General features: G+C 36.6%; 2 protein-coding genes across 5 annotated transcripts in view; both read right to left on the bottom strand.

Moving 5' to 3' along the window:
• Window positions 1-44: 44 nt before the first annotated feature.
• On the bottom strand, window positions 45-10,720 carry LOC107563245 (synaptonemal complex central element protein 2-like). Of its 4 annotated transcripts, XM_016248063.1 has the most exons (6): window positions 10,606-10,720; window positions 9,043-9,264; window positions 1,831-1,914; window positions 1,677-1,753; window positions 1,379-1,586; window positions 72-371 (listed from the first exon to the last, which is right to left on the bottom strand). In XM_016248063.1, exons 2-6 carry the CDS (start codon window positions 9,166-9,168, stop codon window positions 177-179), a joined length of 690 nt encoding a protein of 229 aa, XP_016103549.1. In that variant the 5' UTR covers window positions 9,169-9,264; window positions 10,606-10,720; the 3' UTR covers window positions 72-176. The 4 variants fall into 4 exon arrangements, with proteins under 4 accessions (XP_016103550.1, XP_016103551.1, XP_016103548.1 ...); XM_016248064.1 differs by lacking the exons at window positions 9,043-9,264; window positions 10,606-10,720 and adding an exon at window positions 3,233-3,385 and having other exon boundaries at window positions 45-371; XM_016248065.1 differs by lacking the exons at window positions 9,043-9,264; window positions 10,606-10,720 and adding an exon at window positions 2,703-2,805 and having other exon boundaries at window positions 45-371.
• A 2,598-nt stretch (window positions 10,721-13,318) lies between these two features.
• Window positions 13,319-21,128, bottom strand: part of farsa (phenylalanyl-tRNA synthetase subunit alpha) — a 9,083-nt gene continuing 1,273 nt past the window's right edge. The window contains exons 2-13 of the mRNA XM_016248060.1: window positions 20,245-20,382; window positions 19,611-19,709; window positions 19,407-19,525; window positions 19,089-19,181; window positions 18,752-18,880; window positions 17,171-17,286; window positions 16,976-17,060; window positions 16,311-16,410; window positions 15,734-15,902; window positions 15,452-15,529; window positions 14,058-14,172; window positions 13,319-13,967 (exon numbers count right to left, since the gene is read on the bottom strand). Of these exons, the coding sequence (XP_016103546.1) occupies window positions 13,862-13,967; window positions 14,058-14,172; window positions 15,452-15,529; window positions 15,734-15,902; window positions 16,311-16,410; window positions 16,976-17,060; window positions 17,171-17,286; window positions 18,752-18,880; window positions 19,089-19,181; window positions 19,407-19,525; window positions 19,611-19,709; window positions 20,245-20,382 (1,347 nt within the window). The 3' untranslated portion in view covers window positions 13,319-13,861. The remainder of the gene's footprint in view (window positions 13,968-14,057; window positions 14,173-15,451; window positions 15,530-15,733; window positions 15,903-16,310; window positions 16,411-16,975; window positions 17,061-17,170; window positions 17,287-18,751; window positions 18,881-19,088; window positions 19,182-19,406; window positions 19,526-19,610; window positions 19,710-20,244; window positions 20,383-21,128) is intronic.

Here is a 21,128-nt window from a genome sequence, read left to right as displayed (position 1 = left end):
GCATTTGAACTTTCTTTAACATACTATGGTATTTAAAAAAAAAGTTTACATTTTGAAATATTTTGAACATATAATTTGAACAGTTGCTTAAGTTAAATGACTTTAAGTAACATACAAATCATGTAAGTGTACTCTGTCTCACGTTAAGTTACAGTGTGATTAGTTTGGTTGTATATCTACTGCTCTGTGCTGTGCTGCAGGCCTTTATTGATGGCGGCCAGGGTTTGACTGGCTCCCTGTAGCTCAATACTCAGCTGACTGCTTCTCTCCAGCACCTCCGACAGCTCAGTGATGCTGGCCTCCATGCCCTGACTGTGCTGCTCATAATACTCAAACATCTGCTCCTTCACCTGCTGACACATCTCACTCACCTGCACAGATGCAAACAACAATACATCAACCAAAAATGTAAATATGCTGAAAATTTACTCCACCTCAGGCCATCCAAGGTGTAGAATTTGTTTCTTTATTGGACATGACATTCACAAGACATTAATTGATGGACTGGAGTCGTATGGATTATTGTAATGTTATTATCAGCTGTTTGGACTCTCATTCTGATGGCACCCATTCACTGCAGAGGATTCATTATTGAGTGATGTAATGCTACATTTCTCCAAATCTGTTCTGATGAAGAAACAAACCCATCTACATCTAGGATGGTCTGAGGGAAAGTAAATGTTCAGCAAATGTTCAATTTGGGTGAACTACTCCTTTAAATGTCTAAATGTACAGTGTTTGCGTTAAAATATATATGAAAGTTTTATATATTTTAGGCCAGTTGTTGCTGAGCCATGCTACATAATTATTTATTAACAATCACTGACATATATATATATATATATATATATGCAATAAAAACAAAGAAAATGCTCTTAGCTCCCGTGGAAACCATTTGGATCCAAAGTTTCCTCAAAAAAAAAATAAAAAAAATTGTTAACCCCAAGACCACACTTTACAGGTTTGAGACCTTGGAAATGTGTACAACTTGTTCAAAACAAATATTCATCAACATAATTAATATTCAGGCATACATCAGATTGCATAGAAAAAATAAAATTTGAGAATAATAATAATAATAATAAATAGAAATATTTATATTCTCTTTGATAATAATAAAAAACAGTGAAAACGGTAGTAATATTGGCTGATATTTTGAGAAAATCCACATGTACCTGCTTGGCTTAACTAAATGCCAAATCCTGTTTCATTATTAACAATTTTTAAGCATACTGTATGTTTTATGATATACAGATATTCTGATACATCTAATATATTCAGATATTATGCTTGTATTATTTCAGCCAACTACATTGACTACTTAAACAATACACACCAGTCAATCACTAATGTTCTGTTTTTATCCATTTCTTTGAACCTTTTTAATGAGCTTTTCCTCAAAGCTGTTCATCACATGTTGGTCCATGGCCCGTCTCTCATTGATTCTCTCAATAAGTTCCTGTGCTTTCTTTCCAATCTCATCTATTCGTGAATTTGGGGGCGATAACACTGCCGCATCTTCCATAGTACTGTTGCCCAGCGAACTTCTAGTCGAGGTTTTTGAAACACTGATACCAGAGTCCTCACTGTTATAGGGTGAGAAATCGGCAAAATGTCCAAAAACATTTTCAAGCAACAGTTAAAAAGCAAGAACAAGTTTTCTATTGCTGGCTCACCTTTGCTGCTCATTGCTGTCATCCAGGGTAACAAATGACAGAGTTTCACCTGTTGAGTTAAAACCATCATCTGGCATCTGCATCGAAAAGAAATTCACTTTAGCAGCAATACTATTATCAGACATTTGACCACAAAGTATACAATCATATGTACCTTTGATGAATGGTGATGGTCAGATTTGGGTGTTGACTGCAATGTCATAGAGCCTGAATTTCCAAAGAAGTGCTGAGCCATAGCCTTAAAACATAACATATGACACATATATATACAGATTAACATGACAGATGCACTGTATAGTACATATACCGTATACACATTAGCATGGTAATTAACCTAAGGTGACCTCATTTCCTGGTTCAGTGGTCAAAATATCACTGAAATCTCACTTGTGATTATCCACAAATTTAAAAACGGGGACATGTTTTTTTTTTTTTGTTGTTGTGGGTTCCATATATTAATATCATATTTGACAGGCCTAATTACAGTGATGTTTGAGGATCAAACTTACCCAATTTTTTTTATAAAAAAAAAAAAAATACAATTCAACAAAAAGCACACTATGAAAAATAGTAGGCTTAGTAACTAGGCTATTGCAAATAGCAAACATATCAAAACACTAAAACAAAATTCTGGCTTTACAAAAACATTAAAAATAAAACAATAAATACCAGAACATATGTGATAAATAAAACTGTATTTAACATTTTCACAACTGTGAGTGCAATGATTAGGCCTACAACTTTTATGTTTATGCTTTCGGAAATTGATCTTTTCTATCCCTATTCAGACTTATTATTTGGAATTTTAGGCTCATTTTGACCATAAAATATGTGCTTTCTGCAAATGCACTTGTACAAGTGTAGATTAGTTTAAAAAAAAATTGTATTCATATCGTTGTGACGGCGGGAGTTTCAGGAATGTTTAGTATTGTGTGCAAAACAATCACGCAACCTTATCATGCCTTGTTATACAGTGCACACAAACAGCATTACTTTGTTTTAACATGTATATTAGTATGTGCCTACCTTGAAACCAACTACGCGGTCTCTTTTGATAACTGATGATAATAGCGCTCTGCTGCTCTAGTACAAGCTGTTAATGGCTACAGTAGCGGCAGTATAGCTCGCAGCGCCCTCTACTGGTGAAATAACCACAATCATACGATTGCCAGCTGGCAAAATTGGTCGGGCTTTTACGGTGTATTTGCGGGTTGTTTTGAACGTGCTGTAACGGGGACAGGACACCAAAAAACCGGGACTATCCCCGGAAAACGGGGACGTCTGGTCACCATAAATTAACCTGCGTCATTGTACAAAAACCTAGTTATAGTAACACAGTGCGGTGATTTCACCATGTTTTAACATCAAAGTACGTCAAAGGATACCATGCTACTATTATCGTACATGTAATTCATACGGTACGTAATAACGTATAATTTCACATAAAAATCAGGTCAAATTTACAGGTTTAAGCTTCGCGTTCATATTAGCATGTTAAATTCTCATATTATTGTAACTAGCTCGTTGCTTTGCAAATCTGAATGACTTAAACTTACTCTCTTCAATGTGTCACCGTCGAGTAATGTGTCGGTGTGGTTTTTCTACACCGTAAGAGCAACAAAGTAACAAATGGGTGGTAATTTTGCTCGTTTTTATCGGAGTTGTTTACAATTTACGAAAATCTACAGCGCGCTATGCTGCACGTGACGTGCTCGCGCCGTGTGATATTTTTTACAAATCGAGATTTTTTTTTATAGGCCATTTCCATAGTAACTTATTTCTAAATAATTAAGTATTCATTGAGATTAATTAAAAAATTAGATAAAATGTAACCTATATAGGCTGTGTGTGTATACTATGTCCAGTAAGCCATGGTATTTTTCTAAGTGTTGCGTTATAAAACCAACGGAGTTTTTTTCAAATCCTCAGTTTACGAGTTTTTTTCAAATTCTCAGTTTACAATCCAACAACAGTTTTACAGGGAGCCCTAACCTCATAATTTGCACTACTGTCTCAGGTCAGCATCTCAGGAGCACCCATTAATCCGTAAATGGAAATACATTGGGGCCTGGCCTCACTGGCTCAGAACAGAACATAATGGACTGTAATAATGAGATGAATGAGTGTCAGAGGACACAGATAATCCCTGCTGTTGCTGAGCCAGCTGGGACAACCAGGAGCAAAGTACAAACATTGTGCAAGAATGGGGAAGTCTTGGCCTAATGGTTAGAGAGTCAGACTCCTAACCCAAAGGTTGCAGGTTCGAGTCTCGTACCGGCAGGGACTGTAGGTGGGGGGAGCAGTACAATCCCTGTACAGAAATTGTACAGCTCTCTTCCACCTTCAATACCACGACTGAGGTGCTGAACCCCCAACTGCTCCCCGGGCGCCAAAAAATGGCTGCCCACTGCTCCGGGTGTGTGTGTGCAATTATGGGTTAAATGCAGAGCACTAATTCCGAGTATGGGTCACCATACTTGGCCACATGTCACGTCATATTTGCAAAACATATACAATATATTTTTACAGTATTTATTCATCTTTGTTAAAGGAATACTTCAACCAAAAATAAGAATTTACCTACCCAAGATGTAGATTGGCTTGTTTCTTCATCGGAACAGAAATTGAGCATTATATCACTTGCTCACCAATGGATGCTCTGCAGTGAATGGGTGCCATCAGAATGAGAGTCCAAACAGCTGATAAAAACATCACAATAATCCACAAGTAATCCACACCACTCCAGTTCATCAATTGACATCCGGTGAAGTGAAAAGCTGTGTGTTTGTAAGACATTTTTAACTTCAAACCATTCGCTTTCATCTAAGAGTCCTCTATTGCTTTCTTCTGTGAAAAAGTTGTCATCTGAATCAGAAGACAAATATGCACAGATCATGTTTTCGTTTACAATCGAAAACCGATCTAAACAAATATGTTGGTGGACTTTGATGTGAGAGGACAATATTATTATAAGAGGAAGATTTATTATGGATTGATCGATGGACTGGAGTAAATTACTTGTGGATTGTTATGATGTTTTATCAGCTGCTTGAACTCTCTTAATTTTTGGGTGAACTATTCCTTAAATGTTAGTTAATAAAAATACAAATGCTCATTGTTCGTACATGTTAGTTCGAATGCACGACGAAAGGAGAACTTGTTTTAAAGTTTCACTATAAAAATTTATGCATGGCAATATTTAACCATTTCTGAAGGTTCTAATTAAAAGGTTTTCTCGTTTATATACACCGCTAAATATGGCACATACCTATTTTACTCTGGTGCGTTTGGTTGTTTTTGAGATGTTAAATGACCCTTGTATTTAAAAAAAAAAAAAAAGTGCAACTTCACATAATTCAGAATATTTCCAGAACACTGACTTCTAGCAGGGACACAAAAAATAGCCCAAACCAGGTGCCAGATTTAATTTAAAAGCTCATCCTAAAACAGAAAACCGTGAGGGACACAGAGAAGAGAACAGGATGTTGTGAAGGCATGTCAATCAACTGAAAAAAAAAAAAAAAAACTCATTCTGATTCTGATGTTTAGAGAGAGAGAGAGCATCTGATATAAACCCATATGCTGACACATTATCACAGAAAATCATATTCATCAGTGTCTTGCCCTAAATATCATGACTGCTCAACTTTTGTTCACCTCAAACCAGGCACAATTCCCAAGAAGGAGAGTCTGGGGCTAATTGTCCCATAACTGTAGTCAAAACTTTAAGATAATGTGCAATCAAAAAATATAATATTTTTCTATTAAAATAGTAAATAGAAATTTGCTTTCAAAAACAAACCTACCCAAGTGAAATGCGTGACAACTTGCCCCAGTGTCAAGAACCACCACCCACATAGTCACGTAAAATAAGCCCACATAATAAACAGTTGCAGTGCATGCAATGGCCCTGGGATTTTGCTTAAGAATTTCCTAATAATGATATTTACATTTGCTCATATAAATATCAGCAACTGCACTAAATTGCATATTTCCCTCAGTTTGGGCCTCCAAGTAAAGCTGCGGGTCCCCCCCGCCCCCCCATTTTATCATATTCCCATATGAGCCATTAAAACATGATGCATCAAATATGATACTCAAAAAAAAAAACACTTCATCTTTGTTCATCTCCCATAAGCACTCGTGCACAATTATTCTTATGATTCTTATTGCATGGGGTCAAGCTGGAGAGCTGGAAATCCATCAGGAAATACACAGAGGAGATAAAAAGCCTTTCATGTAGCCCAAACAAAATAACTAACACAGGCTCATGGTCTTCTGTCAAGCTATGCTGATTTTGAAGAGGGCCATTATGAAACCAACAAATCCTGACCTGCACAAGCTCAAATGGTTATGTAAGAGGAATACTGCTTAGCTGTAGCTTAAAATTAATTTGACAATATCCTGACAGAACTTTCATCTTTCAAAAGAATTTTTCCGATGCCCCCTCATCCTGAAATTAGTCTGAAAAGTGTTTTTTACTACCGTGTGTATCAGAGCGCTCACTTTACTTTCATGTTACTCAGTGGCAATGCGGTTTGAAAATGCTCAACATAAAACTAGTGCTTTAAAAGCTCTAAATGAAGTGCGCCACAAACAAAAAGGAAAGTCTATCATCTTCATTGTCATAGTCCAGACTATTTACAACCAAAGACTCCATCAAGTCTAATAAGCATCCAAATAAACGTCCAAGAAGTTTTCATGAAGAACAACACATAGTTTTATAACTGTAAACAATTACATAATATTTTGTTAACTTCAAATATTTGTGAACATTAATGACAAGTTTTCATCTTAAGCAATGTATTATGTCCCTTAGCAATTGACTATCATCCTGTAAATATGTAGTACAAGAATAGCACCACTAAAGTCATACAAATGTTGCTATATCAATATGAAATTCTATGCTTCTGTATGAAAGTCATGCCAGAATTATTATTCTTTCTTTTTTTTAAAAAAGGTTTGGCGTGTCTTACCTACTCTACTGGATCTTTACGAGCAGTAAAGTTGGAAATTTCTCCAAAAAAGAACTGTTTAGTAGTCAAATTGAGTATTTTCATCTGCTAAATAGTCGCTAGTAACCAGAAGTCGGGTTCGCCTGAAGTGGTAACCATAGCAACGGAACATTGACAGATGTTTTTATCACTACCGTTTATCACTTTGTATAGATTATCATGAACTAAATAACAGATACTTTATTTAAAAATATATATATATTAATATTTTCACGTCGCCAAAAATTGGGTTCACGTGAGAAAACTTTTCTTTTGTTTTTTTTCCCACAGCTTTGTGAAAAGCGCCATATAAATAATTAGAAACTGAATTATCAATGGCTCTGACACGTCCAGACTGGGCTGTTGTCAGGCACAATGATTTATTTTCGCACAAAACAAAGCCAAGATTAGTCTGATAAACAGGAATTAACAAGCGTCAATGAGAAAATAGGTCTTTTCGGAGGGATCGCCCTGTTCGCGGAATCCCCGACTTAATTAAACGAATTAAAGGACTTGGGACGCGGCGGCATTATCTTCTTTTTGTTGGCGGGGTGAAAGGAAATCTACCTCTATCCAGTGACTCAAACCGGGCGGAAAGTGGGCGGTCTTGGAAATTTACTCCGAGCTGATTGATAACCTTGGCGTCAACCGGGAGTCGCTCGGGCAGCGAGAGGCTTTAGCACCACGGACAGCGCTCGGACGCGCATGCGCAACACGCGTCTGTGAACCTTGGGCTTGATGAAGGCGAAGCCCAGGCTCTGTACACTCTCTACAGGCACAGAAGAATAAACAGATAAAAACTCATCTTCAACAAGTTCTAATATTTATTGTGACTAAATTAAACTCATTTGGATACTGAATGAACCTGGATCTTAACATCTCAAATTATCTCACTTTTCCAGATTATTATAAAGCGAAGTGCTTTTAATCAGAAAATCAAGGCAACACTCAAAGTTCGTGAAAGAAACATCAACATAATCGATATTTTTGGACGGATTGTTTGGTGCAAAAATAAGGGGGAAAAAAGGCTGGTAATGAATTCTCTCAACGTAACAAGTTTGAACTTCACGGATAAGACTGGGCATGCTTTTCAATACTCTTTTCCAATCGAGGACCCCATGTTCAAAGACTATAAGCCAGTGACCCGCGACCTCATTCCCTTACCAAAGGGGGTTTTGTACCTGTTAATGGCCGCGCTGGTGATTGTAGCAGTCGCCTATGCCATAGTGGGACATCTAATCAAAGACCTCGCAAATGATGTAGTAGGTAAGATGTGGCTATGATCTCAAACTAAGAGCAGCCTATACTTGTGGTTAACCTGTTAGATGTTCAAAACCTTTCCCAGTTTATACTGTAGAATGGGAAAGCTTTGGCATTCTTTGCTTCTGGATAATAAGAAAATACCATGGTATTTTTTTTTAAGTGCCATGGTATTACTTTCCAATACCATCCCTGTACCATGGTATTGCCATAATACGTTTTTGAAGGGATCTATACAATGTTTTTGTTGCAGAAGTTTTTTTTTTTTTTTAAGTTTGGGGTCAGTAAGATTTTTAATACAGTAAAACAGTAATATTATTGCAATTTCAAATCGTATTTTAATATATACCATTTTTTATTTCATATATTTAAATATTTGTAAATGCAATGCATTCCTGTGATGCAGTCTTCAGTGTCACATGATTTCAATGTTGAAAACAGTTGTGCTGCTCAATTTTTGTGGAACGATTTCTTGATGAATAGAAAGTTCAAAAGAACAGCATTTAGACATGTTTCGTGACATTCTAAAAGACGCTCTTTAGAACGACAGATTTAATGCATTCTTACTGAATTAAAGTATTAACTCCTTTCAAACAAACAAATAAATACAAATACTGAGCCAAAACGTTTGAATGGTAGTCCATTTAAGCCAATTAAATCCCTTTCAGTGTGAATTGTACAGTAAATGGCCACAACTATCATCATCTGCTTTACCTGTGTGAAGAAATGCCTCAGAATTTCTCTTCTAACAGTTTGCAGGATATTGGTTTCAGCATAGATCCTCCAGGCCAGGACATATAGAAAAATGTGAATAAATAAGTTGCTTTGTGCAATTTGTGTAACATTAATAAGAAACTCTCTACTCCACTTAACAGTCGTCTCTATTTTAATCTCTAAAGCAAAGGAAAAAAACCTTTACGGTTACTTTTAAATAGAAACTTTATTTTAATACAGTCAATTTCTCAGTACTTTTTAACACTCCTGCTGAAAGTTTTCTACCTTAAAGTATTTGTTCACATCACTTTCATTTCCTTGCTTCTCATGGTAGACTGTGTGCTTGGCCCTAATGAAGACGATGCAGAAAAAGACGACATATCGAGCATCAGACCCACCCGTCTGCCCACGGCTCTGACTCTGTCCCATTCCAATGCCTTCCACGTGTGGGACCAGGATGATGTGGTGATCCCCTTATCGTCGGACGAGAGCCCCCAGATGAGCCCTCTGCTGCTGGCTGCCATCCCCTACATCCCCTCCTTTTTCCCCACATCCAGCTCCAACAACAGCCCCTCAGTGCCCAACAGTCCTGGGCCGACATCCACTATCCCACGCGACGTCTGAGAAAGAATGGAAGGCAAGAAGTTGAAGCTTGGCCACTTTATAAGATTTTTTTGACAGTATACAACGGGTCAAGTCCACAGAAAACAGGAACATTCAAGGACAAAAGTCTTTGTGCATGTTACGTTCGTGCAGATCTGACTAAAACGGACTATACTATGCTAGCTCATATTATGAATTTGATATAATTTACATTCATGCATTTCATAGACGCTTTTATCCAAAGCGACTTGCCGTGCATATATACATTTTACCATTCACATTCCCTGGGAATCAAACCTATATCCATGGCGTCTTCAGAGAACTTAATTGGAAGCCTCTTCGGTTTTATTTTTTGGAGGTTTTTGGACTCTGAAAGGTCACTTTGGAAATACATAGGATGGACTGCTCGAGTCATATTACTTTTTCCTGTTGTGTAAGACGATTTACGGAAGCTCTGTTATGAGCGGTGTTGAACATCATTATAACTCATCCCCAAAAGGAGGATTAATTTGAAAGAACTTGAGCTCAGAATGACTCTGCATTATATATTCAGTTGGTATTAATGACATAACTCAAGACTTTCCATGCCAGCGCAAATAAACCCAAAATCCCTGCTCGGTGTCGGATGGTCTCAAAGGAGCGTCTCTTTACGTGAGCCAGTCTCTTGGAAACCAGAGATGAGCGGGGCAAAGGATTAAAAAAAAAAAAGGAATGTTATTTGGACGGAGGCCCAAAGCAACAAACTCACCAAATGCCCTTGAAAGTTTCAAGAAGCTTGTTGGATGATTGAAATGTTGGATTTATCTGAATTTGAATGCTGGATCTAGATGACATTGAATCTTTGGATTCACCATATTAAGGATGCACTAAAACCTTTGAATATTTGTTTTTGTTCATTTGCATTTTGGAGACCACATGGGGTTGTCCACACAAGACATGTTCTTGCATTGTTTGATCAATTTTAAATGTTGGCTTTACATTCTTATTACATATTCCTGGACTTATTGTGCACAAATCAGGGCATGCTATTCAACAGCACACAAACCTGTTCTGACTTAAAGGCTTTCCTATTCCACTAACACAGGGGTAATTCGCCACTGGCAAGATGGAGTTTTAATAAAAGTACACCCATCATGCACTGGGTTCAATCAAACTATCCATGAGTGGGGATATAAAATGCGATTTGTAGTTTTCACAAAAGCCCTGGGACTGTCAAAAGTCGACCTGATAAAGCATTTTACGTCATTTGGTGGACTTTTGCTGACAATAAAGGTGCAGAGAGAAAAATAATACACATTATTTACTTATGCTACTGACAATATAATAATACAAAGCTGGTTGACAATTGGTGAACTTACCTTGTAAATCAAGGGCGCCCAATCCTGCTTCTGAAGGACCAACATTTTGCAAAATTTAGCTCCAACACACTTGCCTGGAAGTTTGTAGTGAGTCTGAAGAGCTTGATTAGCTTGTTTAGGTGTGTTTAAGTAACACCCCTGCTTTAAATGTATGCATCTGGCAGACACTTTCATCCAAAGTGACTTAGAATGTAGTAAAGGAATACGTTTTTTATTAGTTCTTGCATTCCTTGGGAAGCGAACATATGACCTTGCTGTTGCTAGCAATTAGGCTTTGTTTTAGCAAACATGCACTATGGTATGGATATTTTATTTTTTTTGGTCACATTATGAATGTACCTGTAGTGCTCCGACTAGATTTTTTTTGGCAACACAAGAACGTGTGCTGTGTGAACGTCCTCATATACTTATAATGCAATGTTTTGCTGAAGTGGACTGACTTTTTTTGTTTGTTTGTTTTGCAAAACTTTTACAGTCCATACTGGTTGACAAGCATTAACTAATGCTGTAACAAATGCTGTAAATAAAGAACTGTGCTAACCCTTAAGTTGTTCTTGGAAAAGTAAGTTCAGTAACCATGTATAAAACAAATATAAAGTGTCTACATGAATAAGAGTGAAAACACAAATACAGCAAAAAATGAAAACACTACCGTCTTACGTATAACAGTGCATTTCTGATGTTAAAATCAGACATGCATACAGATAGTGAGTCAAGCAGCGGCTAACATAGGGCTGTTCTCAGACAGGTTATTTCTAAACGATAGGGGATTACTTTTGACCCGGCCACTTAAGATATTACGACATTTAAGCAAGTAAACAAGATGTAATCCTTCACTGTCACAGAGGATTCCCTCAACCGCTCCTCCCCCAAAGGCTAATCAGTGGGGCCAGCAGATTTACCATGCGCTGCTGAGTGCTGACTGCCGTCTCAAATCAGGATTGTGTTGTGTTCAAATCATCTAAATTGATTTTCGATGGTAAATGCGTCCTGTCTAAACTTCATCGACATGCTTCTGTCCCAGAATCAGAGCCTGACAATCCAATCTTAACATTCAACTCGCATCCTCTCTACATGCGCTTTTATGTAATCTTATGTGTGCTAACTACACAAGAGATTACAAAGCCTGCAATCAAATCCAAATGTCCAATTCATAAAAAAAAAATACACTACTGTTCAGAAGTTTGGGGTCAGAATTTGTTTGACCTTTTTTGCTTTTATTCAGCAAAAATATTAAGCAAGACAACTGTTTTCAGCATTGAAGATAATAAGAAATGTTAGCATTTCCGGAAGCAGCTTTAACTCATTTCCAACCGCGAGTTTTGCAGAAAGAAATGGAATTAGTGCCACTAATCTCATTTAGTTTGTTCATGGAACTTGACATCAACGTACAAGTGCCCCCCAGAGATACAAACATACTGCTTAACATTTACGTCAGTTTCAGCGAAAACAGAATCAATGCCACCAGGAAATAATATTACTTAGAAAATCCAAAGGAGAGAAAAAGGATGTCGATTGATGGCAGAAACATCAGTACAATTTGACTTGAGGGGCCTCAGGAGACTTTAAATTATTTAAATTAAATTAATTATTAATATTAATATATTTAAATAATTATAATTTAAAAATAATCTATTTTCATTTGAATGCGAAAACATATCAAATTTAGACGTAAACTGAAATCATAATTTTTTGTTTAATTTCTTTTCCTTTAAAAAACTATTGTTTTTACTGAAGAACATACCATTCATGAAAGTTCTAGAATCACAAAGTGAATTGGTAGTTAATGTATTTAATATATCAACACAGCTATTAAATAAAAAAAGTTGTGAAAATGAGCTGTTTTGTCTGGAAGAAATATCTTTGGATTCTTTGAATATTGTGACAATCCGGGAGCTTTGATTCAAAATGGCTGAGAACCACATGTTGTGTTGCACTGCGTAGCCCCGCCCACAGGACACCGTGAAACCTCATTGGTCCCTGCTCCCCATAGCTACACATTAAACATTTTTGCTTTCAGCATGGACTGAAAAAAAGATTTACTCTTCATGAAGCTTAGCCTTCTTCACTGGATTTACACAAATTACTCAAGACCCTTATCCAGACCTCTCGAGCTCTGCATTTACTACAATACACTTGCACAATGAAGATGAGTGTACGCTGTAAAAAAAAAAAAAAAAAAGATTTTTATAAATAAAAACAATGAAAATGTTTTATTCTATTTCAGTCTAATTAAAATTTCCACATTTAATTCAATGTGTTACATGCCATTTCTTGGTAATTATTTGTGAAATTTAGCAATTTGAAAAATGAAAATTGTTTTAAAGTAAATCTAACACCAAATGTTTTCAAGTGTGCTTGAATATGATAATGCAGCCATGAAAAATGCTCAGCCAAAGGACCCTGGTTTAATCACATACACTTAAAGCAGCACTATGTAACACTATGGCGCTCTAGCGGTTAATAAACAGAACTGCACACATCCCGCGGAAGAACATTCCAACCGGAGCTACTTCTTTAAGTTAATGTCTCTGGCGATTCACGCAGGTATGTGTTACTCCGCAGCCGACCAGGCTGCAATAGTCCAAATATAAGTACTTATTATAAGTGTACCGTCCGTAGAGACTCGGAATAAGACAAAAACCCGGTTTGGAAGATTACTTCATGTTGTACTCGCTCATTATATACATTTATATATATATGCTTTAAATGAATTGTGGTTTCATAATAATCAACCATATAGTAAGTCAAACTGGAGATTTGGAAAATTTTTAATTGAACATTTCTACAGTATGAGGACTTCAATAGTTTCCATTGCATTCTGGGTTGTGAGAACAAACTGGGTGGCTGTTTTTACAGAGCTGTCATGAAAACGGGCAGTGGAAAATGACAATAAATCAATTAAAATTATGTGTGTGTGTGTATATATATATATATATATTTGTGTGTGTGTGGAGCAGAAATCAAAGAATTAACCTACATATAAACAGAAGTGGTGCTTTGAGTGAAGTGGAGGCCAGTAGGGATTTCTAGATCAGGTGGTGATGTTGTAATAAGGTCAATATCACGCTCCTCATGCAAAGACGTGACTCTTTTCCTCTGCTTTGACATCAGCGTGTTCAACACGGCCCTCGTAGCTAATGTCGAGCAGCAAAGTGTAGTTTAGGGTGTGTGTTATGGCTTAAACAGACAATAACAATGCAGACGAGTCATGAGAGCGCAAATCAATCTATATGCTGAGCCTTGCGATGGTCATTTAAGAGTCCAGTCGACATATTGGGCTGTCGTACACCATCTGGAGGTTCACTTTGTGGCCCACGAGCTCTCGGATGTTATTGATTCCGTACTTGATCATGGTGGGTCTGAAGATGGGTCAAAAGAAAAACAAACAATCAAGCAACGGTTGATTTAATATGCAACCGATGTTATTTCATAGGTGCGTGTCGATGTACCTTTCCAAGGAGAGACCCCAGGCGATGACTGACACCCCCTCGGGCAAACCCATGGGCAGCAGCATTTCAGGCCTGAAGACCCCAGAGTTACCCACCTCTACCCACTTCTTCAGACCTGAGAGAGATTCAGCCAGATGGAAGGTTTATGATGATAAACTGGCTCAGATAGAGTGCATCAGAAAGGTTTTCCAGCACCCTTGTTTCCGGAAGTATCAGTGCATTCAAGTGCTGACACAGAAAGATTGTATTTACAAGTTCAACGCACATGAATGCCACCACAAAGTCATAATGATGAGTGGAAAACACGGAACGTTTTAAGCCACAGGTTTCCGAGTTGGAAGTGTGTCAGTCAGAAAACATGATGCAATAGATGCAATGCTTGTATTGAAATTACTTTTTTTTTTCATTTACAATAAAACTAGCTGCATGCAAGTTGCACATACAAAATATGTTTTAATCGTACAATTATGAGAGAATATACAGAGATTCACTTGAAGCGCATTCTTTATTTATCATTTTGTAGAAGTTTAGTTTCAAGATCTTGCTGAATTATTAGTAGGAAAAGGTACATCGCATCTTGCTCACGCGAAATGACTTGAACACACCGGAGATCATAAATACGAACTTCCCAGGAGGACAAAAGACACCATATTTTTCCTATTCATTTTTTCCAATAGGGATTTTTTTTTAAAGTCTTCATTGAAGAGTTAGAAACCAAGAAACAAACCAACCAGCTATGAGGTGAATCAAAAAAATGACAACTTTGATTTGAATCTGAAAAGTATTTTGTGTATTTAATGTTGACACAGCAAGGCTATGAAGAATTCTTTTGTTGACCGTGTTAAAGTTTTAGATCACTTCTTATTATTTCTGCTGTGAGTTACAAATAATCAGAGCAAAAAAAAAGATAATGGCAAATAAATCTGATAAAATTACATGATTTTTCATCCAGTTCTTTAGTCACCATGAAATCAAAATGGACAATTCTTCTTTTTTATGGAATATTGCAGTGTTTATAATTAACGATTTATCTATCTGTGCACATTACATCTGTGTGTAAAATACAAAATCAGGTCCCATCTTATATTTTTTCTCGCTCAAGAAGCCGTTTCTCTTGGATATATACCACAATGGGAAAGAAAAGACTATTGCAATTTCCTTTTCATGTCGACTTCAATATCAATGCCATTTCACTATTTAATCAATTTGCTTCTAAAATTCTAAAATGAACATACTGAGTAATTACCAGACCACCTCTTTTTTTAATAATTTGCCTATTATTAGTTATTCTATGCTTACAACACAGTAGGCTACAAAAGACTTCATGTTTTTAGCTTTAGCAATATAAACATTGCACATTACATACCCGTATAACTTCATATGGAGAGTTTTACCTTCATGATAGCTGAAGACCTCCATACTTGGCTCGGTGTAGGGGTTGTACGCAGGCTTGAAGCGCAATTTTGTGATTCCTGAAATAAAACGCATCAAAATCATGATCAAAGAAGTTAGGAATCTCTTAAAGTCCAACACTGAGTAATTTACTATGTTTATTAAAAACTTAATGAACATTCAGGATTCCTCCTTCACTGTAAACAGATAATGCTGATTTAAAAAAGGAGAATCTTTCACACACCCTCATATATCTTATTCTTAAAAAGCAAGGAGTGTGGTACCTAGTTTGGTAAAGAACTGGTGCAGGACGCCCATGAGGTTTCCCAGCGTAAGGCCGTAGTCGGCCACCACTCCCTCGATCTGGTGAAACTCCGCCAAGTGTGTAGCGTCCAGAGTTTCATTACGGAAAACTCTATCGATGGAAAAGTACTTCACTGGTGTGAACTTCTCCTGAAACATACAGCAGAGACGAGTGAGATCTGAACTAAACAGCAGTGAAGCTAGCAGTGAGTGTGTGTATGTGTGTGTATGTATGTGTGTGCGCGTTTTTGTGACAAATGAGGACATACATTTGTATAATGACAAAGGTATGACATAGGTATTACAAGGAGAAGGTGACTTTTCAGGACATTACCCCATGCCCCCACTTTTCAAACCGCTTATAAATCACACAGAATGGAGTGTATTGAAAATCTGAAATAGCAGAAAGTTTCCTGTAAGGGGTAGGTTTAGGGGTAGGGTTGGTGTAGGGCAATAGAATATACGGTCTGTACAGTATAAAAACCATTACGCCTATGGGATGTCCCCACTTTTCACAAAAACAAACCTGTGTGTGTGTGTGTGTGTGTGTGTGTTCACCTGCTGTGCGAGTTTATACAGCATGCGAGCGCTGACCGCCGTGGTGTGTGTTCGCAGGAGGTTCTTCTGAGCTTCTTCAATCTTCCAGTCATATTTGTATCTTAAAATGGATTTGAGATGTTAAAATGACATCGATTTACAAATATAAACTATTGGTCAAAAGTTTGGGATTGATACGATTTTTTTAGCTTTTAAACCAAGGCTGCATTTATTTGATCAAAAATACAGTACAAACAGTAATATTATGAAATATTATTATTATTTAAAATAACTGCTTACTATTTAAATATGTTTTAGTATTAATTCCTGTGATCAAAGCTGAATTTTCAGCAGCATTACTCCAGTCTTCAGTGTCACATGATCCTTCAGAAATCAGTATAATATGCTGATCTGCTGCTCAAACATTTTTGATTATTATCAGTGTTGAAAACAGTTATGCTGCTTAATATTTTTGAGGAAACTGTTATGCATTTCATTTTTTTCATGATTGTTTGATGAACAGAAATTTCAAAAGAACAACATTTATTTGAAACCGAAATCTTTTATAACATTATAAATGTCTTTACTGTCACTTTTGATCATTTTAATGCAACTTTACTGAATAAAAGTATTATAAAAAATGGTATATATATATATATATATATAGAATATGTGTCTCGTCTTACCCCTGTGATCCATAACCTCCTTCGGAATGAACCTTCTTCACTCTCTCCATATAGTCCTGAGGAAACTCGTGAGCAAGAGCTGGGTCTGTGAAATACACAAAATATTATTTGAAACTATGCTTTGAACGTAAGTGGCGCACTCTCCTGCAGAGTGAGTAGCAGGTCGATGAAAGCACAGAGGTGGATATTCCTCACCCGAGATGAAGAAGGTGTCGTGCTGGTCTCTAGCTGGGTGCTGCTGGGGCTGGAACAGAGAATCGAAGTTCCAGAAGGAGCTCTCGATGAAGTTATTGGTGGGCATCTCTGTGAATCTGTGAATGAGACTTAATACTTAGGAATATGCCTGTAATGTAAGATTAAAACACTGTTATGGAGTAAGATGTTTTGTATGAAGGCATACATGATTTATCTATTAGCTTCAGTTTAACAGTAATACTATTGTACTTGTACTGATATATGTAGTGATATTTATGTACAAATTGTGATGGTTCTACCACTGCAAATGTCGTATTGATTTTATAAAATAGTTCACTAAATAATAACATTAATATCAACATTCTGAGTTATATTTTAGACACAGTATTATCAGTATTTGCTTTATTTTGTCAAAGAAAATTTCCAAATGAAACCACAGCAGAAGTGCCTCAAAGCAACACACAGCGTTGCTTCATTATTGAGTGAATCCACTTTTTGAACGAATCAATTTAATGAATGAATCAATGGTGGAATGAATCAACCGTTTGAACAAATCCTTTGAATGAATGACTCACTTACTCATTAAGACAGTGACTTGCTGCCACCTATTGGTGGTTTTAGTTTCACATTTAAAGTACATTTTAATTTTTTAACAACATTACCAAATATAATAAATATTAATGTTAACCAATTTTTTTTAATTAATAAAAAACAATCTCACAGCGTTTATAAATTGCATTCAAGCCACCTCTGAGCTGCATTTAACATTCTGTGTTAATGCATCTAAATGCCACTTCAGATGCAGCTTCTGTGCCACTTCTGCAGTGCAAAGATGGGTTTTGTTGATACTGATTTCATTTGATTGGTCTTTCATTTGATTATTCGAACTGAATTTACTGATTAAATGTAAGAATTTGACATAAAAGATGTCTCAGCTGATAAACCACCAGTTTTCACATAACATAATATTTTGGAAAAAAGAATTTCACACATGCTTGGTCAGTGTTTTTGTGGAGCAGTAAAGATATAGCATGCACAAATATAGCATGCCTTTAACCTAAACATTTGGTTGATTATTAGTATATGATTATACTAATTATAATTAGTAATATTAATATTGTGCTGGTTCCTTTTTTCTGTTTTAAGCTTGGCATGGATACGCGCATACATCTAATAAGGTTAAAAAAAAGTCACCATACAGGTAAAACTCACTGGGAAATCAGTTTTAAGAGGCAAATACTGCTACATAGTGGATAGTGGTAGTTAATTTCTGTCACTACTGTGAACTAGCCATCACTTAGAACATGAATACGAAAAGCTATCGTGCCAAGCTTAAAACAGAAAAAAGGAACCAGCACAATATTAATATTACTAATTATAATTAGTATAATCATATACTAATAATCAACCAAATGTTTAGGTTAAAGGCATGCTATATTTGTGCATGCTATATCTTTACTGCTCCACAAAAACACTGACCAAGCATGTGTGAAATTCTTTTTTCCAAAATATTATGTTATGTGAAAACTGGTGGTTTATCAGCTGAGGCAGAAGAGTGTTATGCAAAGATAAAGGACTGACCCCATCTCCAGGAAGATCTGCCTGAACTGCGTCCGGACCTTCATGAGCGGGTGCAGGTGACCGCAGTCTGGAGCGACACCCATCGCCTCAAAATTATACGGCTTGAAGTTCTTCTCCTTCCAGCTGCCACTGAGAGAAAGAAAAAAAAAAACAGGTTCATGAAGCGATACATTAAACTCCACTGAAACAGAAGTCATTTAAATTACAAATACACAAAGCACTGAAACTGTGCTGCACAAGTCAGAAGTAGGAAAGTTGTCCGTTTCAGAATTGCATCGATGTTGTGTAATACGTTAAGGTCCTCTTTTTTTGTCTTTGTGAAACTGATTGGTCTCACCTGGCAATCATCTCTGGAGTGAGTTCTGTCTCTTGTTTGGTGATGGTGGTACTGAAGCTGCTGCCTTTAGTGATCCAGTATGACTTAACCGTCCTGAAATCAATCAATCATCCATATATTCATATTTATAATAAAATATACAAATTAGGAATACATTATATAGTTTTCCCACTGGCATGAGATTGTTATTGAGCTGTAGTGCCCTCTATTATATTAACCTGAATAACACCAAAATAGCATTTTCAGACTAAACAAACACACTGAATAAATCAAAATGAACACCTTCAGCGAATTAAAGCCAAAAGCACTCTCTCTTACACTTCAGATAGCAGTTTACGTTTCTTGAGTTCATTCTTTTCTTTGTCTTCCAGTTTTGCAGACTGTCCCTTCTGCACCAGCTGTAGTTTGTCCCTTACTGTATCCTCAATAGTTTCCACCTGAAACACACAAACACACTACATTAATAACACATTCATTGGGAGATCGGCGCTTAATTGATTATCTGTGCAGCATGTAACTCACGGTTTTGAAGACTCGTGGTCCTCCCTCGTGAGCTTTATCCAGACGGATCCATTTGTTAGACATGGCTTTGCTGAAACCAACTTTCCCGCTCGGCATTTTCTAAAAGAATCAAAAGGTACATGAGATAGCAGATGCAAAACATGCATACCAATGTATACGCATCTGTCAACAATTCATAGGATTAACAGGTAATCCTCGCTATCTTAGAAATATTATATTTCCCCCCAAAATAAAAAAACGTGATTATTTCATGTTTATATATATTTTACATATAGAAAATGAGAACCTGATGTTCGGATCTCATTTTATACAAACTTTTCAACCGTTTTGCAAATATATGAATAAAAATTAATTTCATTTTACTGTACTAGAGTCTCTTGTCAAATTATTTTATTTTCATTTCTGTGTAACATACTGCCATGGTGTATACATCCAATTGTACTTTACAAGTATACTTTGTAAAGTATATTAAATCGAAATGACATTTTTGAGAATGTTTAAATATGAGAAAGTTCAGATAAACTTGGTAGAAAACACTTTCTCTGTTTTCACGAGATTCATCCTAATGGCTCTCCTTGGTCAAGATCGATGTCTTCTCCAGTACCAGACTATAGACGACTCTTTCATCTCTCACCATGAGTTCATTCTGCGGCAGACCCTCGTCCGGGATGGCGTTGAAGACTCGGGCTTCATGACTGCCCTGCTCTGCGATCTCACGGCCCTCTCCTGTCAGCTCCCAGTGTTTGGAGGACTTCTGCTCTGTCGAGATCACCTGAGAACAGGATTCAAACTGGTTAAGATAGAGAAACAATACCATATTTATATTAAAACAATATATATACTGATACTCATAACCTCGGAGAAACTAACAGTTGTCAAGAAAAACAGGAATGTTCTTCAATGTACAATAATATGCTACAAAACGCAGGCTCTTTAATTAACCCCTTAACGGTCACCGTCCCACCTGTGGGACGCTTGGCGCTCTTTTTGGTTGTTGTCCTTTTTCTCTATCAAATCTTTTAGTAATCATCATAAATTATATATCATTTGAAGATTCATCCTGTGAAAACAATTTTGAAATCGGACATTGCGTTACCGTGGAAATGGTACTTGAAAATCTTTTGGCGGTCTCCTCCCCCTTAGCGGGCGGTGTCAAGTGTCATATTACAACATGCATTACGGTCTTTTAGAATCAAACCTTTTTATAATCTTGACAAAAAACATATCATTGGAAAGGTCTGAGTCTCAGGATTCCATATTTGGTGGTTGTAGACAGGGAAATCTAGACATTTGTGACAGAAAAATGCATTCAAAAAAATTCAATGGAGTTTGGTGGCTGTTTGTGGCATAACGCCCTGAATAAAATCTCACAGGAACCTCAATTTTTTTTCATATCGACTTCAAATTTGGAACATAACTTATTTACTTTTAGTCATTTAGTAGACGCTTTTATCCAAAGCGACTTACAAATAAAAAAAAGTAATTAAAACTAAAAGCTAAAAAATGTGCAGTTTTATA

The sequence above is a fragment of the Sinocyclocheilus grahami genome, unplaced genomic scaffold (assembly GCF_001515645.1).
Source record: "Sinocyclocheilus grahami isolate Dianchi unplaced genomic scaffold, SAMN03320097.WGS_v1.1 scaffold863.1, whole genome shotgun sequence".
Classification (NCBI taxonomy): Eukaryota; Metazoa; Chordata; class Actinopteri; order Cypriniformes; family Cyprinidae; genus Sinocyclocheilus; species Sinocyclocheilus grahami.
The sequence above is the reverse complement of the archived record's forward strand: the minus strand, read 5'-3'. Positions and strand labels throughout refer to the sequence as shown.